Source organism: Rhipicephalus sanguineus, chromosome 5 (assembly GCF_013339695.2).
Source record: "Rhipicephalus sanguineus isolate Rsan-2018 chromosome 5, BIME_Rsan_1.4, whole genome shotgun sequence".
Taxonomy (NCBI): Eukaryota; Metazoa; Arthropoda; class Arachnida; order Ixodida; family Ixodidae; genus Rhipicephalus; species Rhipicephalus sanguineus.
Genome location: NC_051180.1, coordinates 60812743 through 60825394, shown reverse-complemented (window position 1 = coordinate 60825394; position 12652 = coordinate 60812743). Strand labels below are relative to the sequence as shown.

The 12652-nt window shown below is 46.2% G+C and overlaps 1 protein-coding gene across 3 annotated transcripts in view; it reads left to right on the top strand.

The window, feature by feature from the left end:
- The first annotated feature begins 3408 nt into the window (after positions 1 to 3408).
- The window catches only part of LOC119393700 (protein turtle homolog B), a 337896-nt gene continuing 328652 nt past the window's right edge, over positions 3409 to 12652 (top strand). For 2 of the 3 annotated variants that reach the window (XM_037660827.2, XM_037660826.2), the window contains exon 1: positions 3410 to 3655. In XM_037660827.2, coding sequence (XP_037516755.1) covers positions 3481 to 3655 — 175 coding nt within the window. In that variant the 5' untranslated portion in view covers positions 3410 to 3480. Of the gene's footprint in view, positions 3656 to 12652 lie in introns of all 3 variants that reach the window. The other variant, XM_049416323.1, reaches the window with a different exon arrangement.

Sequence of the window (12652 nt, the reverse complement as noted above, 5' to 3'; positions counted from 1 at the left end):
GTCTATCCTCTCTATCATTCCCCCTTTCCCCCACCCCACGTGTAGGGTAACCAACCGAGCCAAAGCTTGGTTAACCTCCCCGCCTTTCCTCCACGTTTCTCTCTCTCTTTCGAAGAAGAAGAATAATAACAAAAAGAAGTCAATTATGATGGCTCAGTTTTTTAACGATTTCTGGAGTTCAACTCTTAGAACATTCGATCGCCCCACCTTGCTGCTGAGAGGAAAAGGTCACTTTGTCAGACACACAATCGCATACGGCGAAACGTGTTTGTACTACTTGCAACTAACCTTGCCAACTTACGAGAACGGAAATCTGGGCGAGTTTGTAAGAATTCATCATAGAGCAGGTAGCGTAAAAATTACGGGGACACAAGAAAGCAACATAAACGCGAGACGAGCGCTACTCTCGTGTTTATGTTGCTTTCTTGTGTCCCCGTAATTTTTGCGCTGCCTGCTCTACGATGAATACTTGCCAACTTATTGCACTCTAAGAAAACCGCATGCCGCATGCAGAGCAACTTTGTCGGCTCCTGCTGGAAATCGGTACAGCGCTTGTGAACTCTATATACTAGATATATGTGGGCAATCTGGGATGCGTACATCTCCTTCGCTCGCGTATTGTAACTTCGTTGTCATAAAGCCTCTAAATTTATGTTTTCTGTTCAAACAACATAGTGCAGACGTATCAGCGGGAACACTGACGCACGTAGCATAAATATTATAGCCACTGCTTATCCGTCTTCATAATTACGAGAAAAATAACTGATTACGGATATATGGCGTATTAGATAATACGCTATGTAATAAAAATAAATGAACAATGGTTGCGAAATAGGGCGCTTGTAATTATTCAATTAACGTCCTTCTGGAGAAAAGAGAAAGCCCACACACTCTAACTGCAGCATACATTGGTTATGGAAGAGCAACCCATCTGAGCGGACATTAGTTATTTACAGTAATACTGAACATCTTGTCGACCTTCTCGCCAAACCTAGTAGAGCCCATTTTAGTTGCCGTTATTTTGCATTAATCTTCGCACCAAAGTGGCTTATGTCATTTGTTTTTGAATAGCAGTAGGCTGGTTACCTCAGCATTAACGCTAAGATTTTTACTCTATATATCCGCACCAGTTAGTACGTTCAAAATTATACTCCCTACACATGAGATACGCCCCGCCACGGTGGTCTAGTGGTTATGGCGCTCGACTGCTGACCCGAAGGTCGCGGGATCGAATCCCGGCCGCGGCGGCCGCAATTTCGATGGAGGCGAAAAATGTTTGAGGCTCGTATACTAGAATTTAGGTGCACGTTAAAGAACCCCAGGCGGTCGAAAATTCCGGAACCCTCCACTACGGCGTCCATCATATCGTGGTTTTGGGAAGTTATACCCCAGGTATCATTACTATTATTACACATCAGATACCGTGACTAATATACATAACGCTCTTTATGAGCTCAATCTTGGGACATGTGTTCTTTCGTTGACGTTCAGGGAGCATGTTCACGGAACCTGTATCGACAGTTCTTAATTATTTTTTGACTTTAATAGCACTCGGCTTAACAGGCCGAGTTAAAGGAAAAACCATTCAAGCTATGTGAAATAATGCCTGCAACAATAACCAATAACGGGCGTTCCTTATCTAAGGAAGGATTTGCTAGTGTCTGCAGCTGCACCATTCACGCAAGCTAAGGATGATGAATCATCCTTAGCTATATTGTTCCACTGTGGTGATGTATTCCTAAGAACAATCTGAAATTACACATTTTCTTTATATTGAGTACATAAAAGGTAAAAATTTCGCGAATATTATTTCACACTTGTGTGGCGATGTATAGCTCTGCATTGGGAAGAAACGAGCCAGTGGAGCAGGAACAATAAAGCGGGAATCGTAACTTTGTTCTCTGAGCTACCGTAATACCACGATGCTCCACTTTTCCATGCGTTCATTGCGAATGAGGCACATCCTCTACATATCTGCCGTCTTATCTTACAAATCGAAGAAAACCGTCGCCTAATCGCGACGACTAATGATTAGCAAAGGTAATAGTAAAAGCACGTAGGAAACACAGAGAATGACAACACTCGCGATGACGTCCACGTGCATTGCGTTCTCCAGGAAACTGCTGTTTACGCGTTTAATTTTTCACGTGTGCCGTCCAACACAGCTCCTTCATGCTCCTTTCAGATGAATTCTTATTTGATGCATGACTCCTTCGATAGTAAGCGCTCAGCGTTCTCCAATACGTGCATTTATTACCTTCGCGGCAGTCGGGAGGTTCATAAACGAGTCGGAGTGCAACGACCGGTTCCTCTGAACCTCTGCCGGCAAGACGAGAACACGGGACGACCTTTGAGACGTTGCCCGGAAGAAAGGCTGCCGGGCATGTTGCCAAACAATCGCATCCAGTAAATCCACACGACAGCCAAAGGATACACGGCGTGGAGAAGGAGGTCGAGGGTGAGGCCGGCCGCAGCGTAGCACGCATCCATTAGTCGCTCTTGTCGATGCGTACCCTCTCTCTCCCTCTGCCATCCCTGCCTGATCCGACTGGGGATTAGGACACTTAGGGATAACTAATGTCCCACCAGCCCGGCCCCTGGGGCAGACCGCCATCTAGGGCAGACAGCTAGTCGGGAGGGGGGGAACGGGGTGGATGGGGGGGGGGGTCGAGAGCCCATCCGGGCTCGGGCAGCAGAGGCATTAAGACAAACAGGCCCCTCTGCTTTTTGCCATCGCTGCCGAAGCGCGGATGAAGGCAAGAAGAAAAGGTTTCGGTTGCCGGTGCCGGGACCGTGGCGCCTCTGAGGCAGCGGCGGCCGTTCGCCGCGTTGCGGCTCAAGCATCGATCGGTAAGGGAGGAGGGTTGGGAGGTGGGGGGCTGCGGGGCCCGAGCGCCGATGCGCGAGCGCCGTCGGTCGCACAGCAGCACAGAGCGGGAGAAGACAACGCGAAGAGCCCCGGAGCGTACCCCAACGCGCCGCCGGAATATTTTCGCCGTCGCGGGCAAGTGTCGCGCGCGCGCGAGCGCGCCGCACAGGAGCCAGTTCGGTAGGCCAGCAGCCGTTCGCCTCGCCTGGCGTCCGTGTTTGATTTTTGCTCCAACAAGCGACAAAAAAGCGCGTGCTAATCCGCTGGAACCCGCAGCATCGGCTAGGTGTGTTTCGTCGTCCAGCGACTGTTTGTCGGGCTGCCAGCGCATGGGACTGGTGCCGTCGCGTGTGAAAAACAAACGAGTGCGAGACAGCTTGTTGGTTGCCCTTTCGACTTAGCCGAAACTACTTTGGCGGGAAGAAAGTTTGTTTGAACGCGTTTCAAAAAGTTTTCTTCTCTTCGCGGGCGTGATGCTGCCGTGAAGCGGAGTGCAAGATCGGCGGCAAACGGTGATGATTATGAAGACGATGTCCCTGGTTACGGCGACACCGTGATTGCTTTCTCTCGCTTGACACGTCCAGCCCTCGCGGGAGGAGGTGACGGCACTTATGGATGTCGTGACGTCGTTCTTCTCGATGAGGTCACTGTGTTCTCCGTGTCTTCTGGCGCTGTTGTCCCTGGCAGCGGTGGCGATGACTACGACGTCGTCACAGGACGTGTCGCTCCCGCACCGACGTGCCAGAGGCCTCATTCAGGCTCCGGCAACTAAGGAGCAACCTTTCGGTGAGTCCCACGCACTTCACTTAAGGCCACCCTCCCGTTTTCTCCCGAGCATCCGCTGCCCGCTTCCGACAACTGTCGGCCGCATCCGGCGTCGACTGTCCTTGACGGATCGCAGGCCGTGTTCGGCACTGCTCTGAAACAAGCGATCGGCGGAAGAGACGGTGACGATGGAGAAATAGTTACTGCACTTGCAACGGTTGAGCTCCAGTGGTATATGTCGCAGCCCACTTGATGTTATAACGGAAGCACGTGCTGCTGTTCCCTGCATGTGCTGAGTTTTTTTCGACAACCTCATTCTGCGGGATATGCTGATGCATTTGCCCTGCTTGCCGAAACTTCCCCGGGGTGCGCGCCGTTGAACTATCGGCGTTAATATCATCTTCCTGTTTCACCCCTGCGTTTTGTTCGGTAGAGGGTAAGAGGGACTGTTTACTGACGTATGAGCTGCTGCTTCTAATTTGGCCACATAATTGGAGGCCCAATGCGAAGGAGTTTATGACAAGCCAAAGTGATGGCAAAAAGTCGGTGCAAATAAGACAATGCCAGACAATTCCATCCCAATGAAATTTCACCTGTCACCCTTGATGCATCGAGTTTAATTTTAGCTGTCCTCCTTTTAACAGACGCGGGAATTTTTTTTTTACATTTTCAAGTGCCTGTTCGTGTCGAGGCATCTGTGCTTTACTTATTTTTGTCGTCTACATTTTCTTTTCCTTCCTTTTTTATTCTGGATTAAGCGACATATACATGGTTTGTTGTAAAGAGATCGGGATTATGTAGTAGGTACGTGCCAAACTGAAAGACATAGGATCGAACACCGTCAGCAATTTTTCGCTGTTACTTTTTTTTAATTTAGAAGTTTTCGACAACGTAGACTTAGCTTGGGTATTTTTGTAACATCGAAGCACTACGTTTCGCTTGTAACATTTTGCAGGCACCGTACAAATACTCTGTGATTGGTTAACGCATTTCACGTGCGCGGAGATCAAACTTGAAGCGATTTGTTGCATTCCCGCATATCGAAGTGCGGCCGGCACAGCAAGAACCACACTGGCGACCTCATTCTCAGAGGCAAAACGTGAACTTTTGGAAGGGTCTGCTATGTTAATTACACATTTTCGCATCCTCGGAATTTTCTACGCTTAGTCGCAAACCGTTCTTACGTTCAAATTGCTCGTGAGAGCGAATTCCAACAAATAGTAGTGCTGAACGTAATACAGGGAAGGCAACCGATCAACGGCAGGGCACATTTGAGGACAAGATGCTTCATGTATTCGGCTCCTCGAACTACAACCCTAACTCTTAATCAGTTCCTGGTTAAATGCTGGCTGTATCCAGGAAACCAGTCGATAAATGTGTGGTTTCCTGGTTATATCTAGCACGGAACCTGATTAAGAGTGTAGTATTCGCGAAGAGATCATGGAGTGAACCTGTTAGCCTTCTCGGGCGTAAGAACACTTCTCCCCTCCCCTCCCCTCCCCTCCCCTCCCTACGCACACACTCACACTCTCTTTGTCTATGGGTTCCCGTTACATTATATCGCGCCCAAATATGAAAGCCATCTTTGCAAATTTCCTGAGAGAATCGATCGCCTGGCTTTCATCGAAATGCCATCAAAAAGAAAAAAAAAACGCCAGGCCTGCGCTGAAACCGCAGCACAGTCACAGCGAAAGCTGGAAGAGCGGCATTTCCAGAGCCCGTTGTAAGCTCTCTTACAAGTAAAAAAAGTGACCGTTTGTAACACACGTCTTGGTCTTTTGTTAGCAAGACGCGGAAATAACAGTGCTAATTCTCGCCCTCCTAGTTATCGACCGATGGTTCAGAGTCGCCCGTCGGAACAATCCTGTGCACGCTGAAACAATGAGGTACTTCTTCTCTGGTCAAGAATACAAGACAGAGTTAACGAAACATGCGAAGCATGCGCGGGATGGTGACTGTGGTTATTTTTCACATTGAGCGAACCGTTACGGAATGATGCTAGAGAAATGTGGAAGTGGCATGCATACGCACACTCATATGTTGAAGAGTCGCATGTGTATTTTATAACCAGTTGTTTACATAGAGTTGCGTAACGTGCCAACAGCCACATGGGCGTTACCAACACCAGACGCGGTAAGCTGATAGGTAGCGCTTATATTCTTCAATACTGGATAGCGCGAATCCGAACAAGACAAAGAAGGAACACTGATGCACAGGACAGGCGTTACTCGCAACTAAGCTTAATACAGGAAAGCTTCGCTAGATATATACACAGTCGAGTGGCGCGCGCAGGCGCACTGCACGTACGTTACAGTCACACTCGCAGTTGTTACAGTGGTTATGCTTATAGACTCATACATGTCCGTTATGACGGAGAACGCACGCACGTTTCGCGAACCCGTGTGCATGTGCGAAAGGGGTTCTTGTCAGTTCTTGAACAAGGTCATTATCACCGTGATCAGTGAGCCCCAGCAGCTGGACCGGACTTGTTAATCGGATCCAATGGGTCTAAGTGCAGTGAAGTGCGAGGTATGGTACAGCTGGTGGAAATCCTGGATGCCTCTTACGATGAAATGATCTATGTCTGCTGCCCTGGATGTGGCAGCTAGGTCTTTTGATGCCCTGTCCACATCCAAGCCGTCTTTCACGCAGTATAAAGACCAGGCGTTGTTGGGTCATGATAAATCAACGTTGAAATCACCGGTAATGATGAGAGTCCTGGTTCTCCCGGCAGATTTATTATAGAAAGCATTATCCCGGTTTTTGCGTAATCTACGTGGTCCACAACCACGTGGACGAGTGGATGGTAGTTGAGCGTCTTCCAGGGGTGTTTTGTCTTCAGCTTCCTCGCTTTCACTTGCGTCCGCGGCGGTGGTGTAGCGGTTACGGTGCGCGGCAGCTGACCCGAAGGTCGCGGGTTCGATCCCGGCCGTGGCGGTCGAATTTCGATGGAGGCAAAATGCTAGATGCCCGTGTACTGTGCGATCTCGGTACACGTTAAAGATTTCCAGATGGTCAAAATTTCCGGAGCCCTTCGCTACGGCGTCTCTCATAATCTTATCGTAGTTTTGAAACATAAACCGAAGCGATCATTAATGTTATCGATTTCCTTGCGTGTCAATGTGTGTGTCTTCGCGGTTACTGTGTTTGTTGAGACTCTGTATAACCTGTGCCACATACCCGCTTAACATGAACTCTGGTATGCGGGTATGTGCCACACCTGACTGAGAGAAAGGGTTTCATGACGTACGCTACAGGTATTTTGCGTTATTCATGTCATGACCAGTGAATCGTGTTCGTGATACACTGATCCCCGGCTATGCCGATTTTGGTATATTACAAGTTATGGAGACGACCAGGAGAGCGCCCAGATGTAGGCGGCTAGATAGATAGATAGATAGATAGATAGATAGATAGATAGATAGATAGATAGATAGATAGATAGATAGATAGATAGATAGATAGATACGTAGATAGAAACGGCCAAAGTGCCTGAGGTTTGCTAAGAAATGCTTCGCATTTAAAAACCAACAATTATTATTATTATCATTTTCCTTGCGTGTCAATGTGTGTGTTTGGCGTTGCTGTGTTGGTTGAGACTCTGTATCACCTGTGGCACATACCCGCGTAACATGAACTCTGATATGCGGGTATGTGCCACGCGTGACTGAGAGAAAGGGTTTCATGACGTACGGGACTGGTAGTTTGCGTAATTCATGTCATAACCAGTGAATCGTGTTCGTCATACACTGATCCTCTGCTGTGCCAAGTTCGGTATATTACAAGTTATGGACACGACTAGGAGAGCGCCCAGACATAGATAGATAGATAGATAGATAGATAGATAGATAGATAGATAGATAGATAGATAGATAGATAGATAGATAGATAGATAGATAGATAGATAGATAGATAGATAGATAGATAGATAGATAGATAGATAGATAGATAGATAGATAGATAGATAGATAGATAGATAGATAGATAGATAGATAGATAGATAGATAGATAGATAGATAGATAGATAGATAGATAGATAGATAGATAGATAGATAGATAGATAGATAGATAGATAGATAGATAGATAGATAGATAGATAGATACGGCCAAAATGCCTGAGGCCAAATGCCTGAGGTTCACTAAGAAATGCTTCGCATTTAAAAAATCGATACTCACCGTTCCCCTAAGACAATGAGGGATAGAGGTCCGGCTTAAGTCGCTGTTCTGCAGCATAGGATAAATAAATAAAACAAAAGAAAAATAACTCTAACTTCCGCTCAAGGAAGTGTAAATGCAAGGCATGTACAGCATCATGCACCACGCACTCAATCAGTGCATCAAAGAACATATTTTCGAAACTGCAAATTTTTTTGCTTGAATATACCACGATCTGTTTTCGTGTCTTGCTTCAGTTAGTTGCATATCAAATGCATTCTTGCGAAATGTTCATTCCAGTTTGCGCATTTTTGCGGAAGCTGCTGCTTTAAAGCTTATTACATTCTTTAAGTTCGTTTTGAATTTGAGATTTACAACAGTTAGACATACGTGTTTTAGCAGAAAACAAATCGAGAGAGAGACGCTTATTTAACAAATAATTTAGAAATTAGTGGGATGGCACGCTTAGCATAGTATTTTGTTCAGGGGCATGGAAACATGAAGTTAAATGATGTGCACAGTACACGCCAAAAACACGTCATATGGAGAAAACACCTAATCAAAACACAAAGCCTTTTTGATTAAAGTAACAGGATGAGGTTATCGTGACAGTGTACTTTGAGTGACTGTATTTTATGGTGATTGTCTACACTGTCCGTATTGAGTTCATATCTGCGGGTAAATTGATCAGAATGGGAGGTTTCTGACATCCGAAGCCGAGTTTCGTAAACTTACAGATCACGTGAGCGCGTCCTTCTGATATCGTCCTTATTTTCTAGAAGAAAAAAAATTATGAGCCGACCAGAAACCACTGGAACTATTTGTCGCGTGTTTCCAAAAGTTTCGTTTCTTTTCTTTTATTGACTTAGCCATCACTGTCCCATTCGTCTTCCGAGAATACCAGAGTCTCACCGCAGAGAATAAAAAAATAAAAACTAAGTAACACAAAGCCCCGATCTCTGAAAGCCACAAAACTCTTCGCGATGCCGGAAGCAGGGAGAAAATCCCGCCACCGCATTTCACTGCCTCGAAATGATGGAACGGAGAAGCACATTTTTTTCTTCTTGCTTACTGCTGAGTCTCCTAACAAGAAGTTGCTGGCAAATTTTTTTTTCTTTAGGTGCTTGGAGTCAAAGAGCAAGAACAAGCACAAACGTTGAGTGAAGACCAACGGGAGAGAGGGAAAGGAGTTGAATTAAAGTGTACACTATGAAGGTGTGACCAAAAGTAAAACTTCTGGCAACAAAACTTTTCTTTTGCCTTTCGCCTCGAGCCTTTGCTTCGGGTCTGTTGCGATCAAATCTATCAAAGTGACGAAGACCGCGGTGCAGCAAAATGTACGAAAGCGATGCCCTTCCGTGGCCGGAATCCAAAGCAACTGTCATCGCGACCAGCGCTAAGTTCTCCTCTTTCTCTTCATACCCTTTTTCTTTCGTACTTGCATTCTTTGGCGAACTGTTTCCCCTCGAGATGGAGCCCCCCAAACAATAAAAATTGATACTGCTGTCACAGCTGTAACTTTCGGCGTGTCGTCCGGTCCGTTTCTCTCAAATGTGTTTATTTCTACGCGGCGGTTTCATATCGACGAGCATGATCAATTTTGTGGGAACGATGCAACGTTTTGTTAGTTTTCTCTTTAATTCGCAGACTCGGGTCGTTTGTTACGGACCCCCTGGGTATTAGTGGGGAAAAAAAAACTCTCTGGTACGATAAACAGATTTCAATTTAGTAATGCGATGCCGAAGTTTCGTTTCTACCTCGCTTTATCGTTGCACAAGTCGCTTTCACGACCATTGCTCTTTATTCGTGGCACGTGTGTGTGTGCTTGCGTGAATGTGTGCGTGCGTGTGTGTATGTATGTGTGCATGTGTACCTGTGTGCGTGCGTGTGTGTGTGTGTGTGTGTGCGTGTGTGTGTGTGTGTGTGTGTGTGTGTGTGTGTGTGTGTGTGTGTGTGTGTGTTTTGCATTTGCATGCGTTTGTGTTTGTGTGTTTGAATGTGTGCGCGTGTATTTACATGTTTTCAATTACCGTAACAGAATTCACTGCCTATCACGCAAGTTATTGACCCTGATTAATAAAGACCGACGTCTCTTTTTGAAGTGTACGGACACGCTGTCCGGTCAGCTATCTTCAAACTTTAAAAATTTCATAAAACTTTTACTCGTTCTCGCCCAATATGTGCATACTTTTTTTTAATTTGAACTTGCAATGAAACTTTTAAATCAACGAGGGAGGGGAACAAAGGCTTTTAATGTACAGTATCCTCAAAATAAATTCGCGGGACGCCTGAGACCTCGAGCTAAGTTTTGAGAAAAAAAAAGAGCGGTGTTTGTTTAAGGAAATGCAAAAATAATAACTACAAAAACGCTATCAACACCGTTGAATGTTTTGGTTAGCCTGGTTAACCATGCTACCTTTCCCATCTCACTTGTCTTTATCTCTCTGTCTGAAGGAAATAAAACAAAGAAAACACAGACTCGCACGCAAAACAAAACACAACTAATAAAAGGTAGTGCCTGCTATATGTTTGGTCGGTGTAATGAGGTGTACGTATGCCACTGTGCGTGCATTCTCTTGCTTTTACGCTGCTACAATATCCTGTTTGCTTTGGAACCGTCTTGTTCCACGCTCTCACGCGTGCATTACGGGGAGCTCGAGTTTCGAAAATCACTAAATTCAGTGATGGGACGGAGAACATTCTCGAGTTCTAATGACTGCGTCTTCGTCCACTATGGGCTGAGCAGAAAAGAGAAAGAGCCGTCTTACGAGCGCTGAAGTACAGCTAACGCCGTCAGAATATCCATTGCCTTATTTTCCTTTAATCTTCAAACGACCGAACGTCGCGACTTGGAGATCGAAATGGCAAGACCGTTGCAGCGTATGCAAAAAAACACGCGCTACCGTGCTCCAGTTTTTTGCCACGAGAAACAGCCAAACATCAGCGAGAAGTGAATCAATTCCCGTTGTTCAGGAGTAAAAAAAAAAGAACGAGCTAGTGGCACGTGCGTTTCAAAAGCTCAGAATTCGTCGAAAGCTGAGATCCTCAGCTCTGCGCGCAATTTCAACAACCTGTTTCCATCAAACAAACAGTTTATGCTGCCCTACTTAACAGACGAGTGTAGAGAGGTGGGCGCTGTGTGTGTATTGCACTATATTTGTCTTCTTCATCGTAGTCTCGTGCTTCTGAGTACTCTTGTAAACGGAGCACGGCGAGTCTGCACTTGCCGTGGCCTATTGTTTTCAATGATACGTAGTTCTGCGTTCGTCAAATAATGGGCCGCCACCGATAAGACTTCTGAACACGCAGCGTATAGTGGGCTGAAGAGAGGAAAAACACGGGCGGACTCATGCTGATTCGTATATTTCGTTTTAGTGAAATGATCTCTCTTTCCTGTAGAGCACGATGTTTCCTACGTGCAGAAGAAATAGGAACAATTGTGGTGGTTCGAAATTGCAGAGTGCGAGCATGTCTATAGGATCGGATGTTTGCTCTTTTTCTTCGTGGGGTAATTTCTCTTGCGCTGTAAAATCGCTCTAGAATCTTCGACGCTCATTTCAAGGGACAGTCAGGGGAAAGAGGATTCCCCTTGGATAAATAAACTGCTTTTGTCGCAACACCAATAGCACTACTGGTCTCGCGATAAGACGAGATTTTTCAATGCAGAAAACTCACGAAAGAAAGATACAGGTGGGGATGCCACTCTTGAGGTTTCCGCACCAATCCGCCTTGGCGTCATACATTTTGATGGCGTGCTCCATTATGTACCCACTTTTTGTCGATGAAAACGAATAACACTGTGTTACAAGGCAGCCTGAGACTTAATCTTGCATGTTTAAAACATTTGTATTCAGGCAAGGTTGCCAGGACACAAAACATGTCTTTCAAATTTGATCTCGCACTGACATTCAGCTGCGGAAATTTCATCGGGAAATCGAAAAATGAAGCTCTGACCTTCATTTTCTTTAACCAATGGAAAAACAATGGCAAAGCTTGCACAAAGCCTCGCAAGGCTTGAAACAGCGATACGGGACGAATGCGTAGACTAATCTAGTTGCTTCTAGGTTGTTTCTAGGCCTTAGCTAGACAATGCAGATTGCTTCTAGGTCGTTGCTAGGGCTTAGATGTTCTCTGGTTTAGCTAGGTGATGCTACGTTGTTTCTACGTTGATTCTCAGCGCAGGGAGCTTCGAGTTATACAACAGACTGTCACAGACGCGACACGGATGTCCTAACTGCAGAGAGAGAACCTCGCCCTGAAAGCAAGCGTTGACACCTTTCGTAGATCTACGGGCACGTCGTCGTTGGCGTAGGCCTTCCAACAGCTAGGGGTATTCTGGCAGCCGCCGTTGCCTTTCCCGCTCCCTAGTGTTCTCTCGTCGTACGTACTCGGGGTCTTCGGCTCGCCGCCGTCGCTTCGCAGACATTTGTTGGGCGAACTGTTGGCTTCTTCATTTTTAGTGGACCAGTGGTGAGGAGTTGGACTTAGCCAATTTCAGTGGCACATACCCGTTTATGATGATGATAGTTTTTTGGTTTGCCTTACAAGGAACGATTTGCTAAACAGCTGCTTCGCTGTTAAAAAAAAATCACAGTTTCGCCGCAAGGGCGAAGCAATGAATGCGATAGCAAGGAACTAATGCTATACGAAGTGAGGCTCGCCAATGGATACTCTCAGTTTGAACAGCGCTTCTGTTGCAAAGGCGGCCGAAGCAGCGAAGGAAACTAGCGTGCTTCAAGTGTCGAGCTGTGACACTTGATAGTTCGCGCTCATCTTCTGTTTGTTCGTTTAGCGGCGTCCCTGAGCTCGAGTGACATTCGTGCGCGCCGTAACATGAGCGCGGACATCACGGTGAAAGCGTGA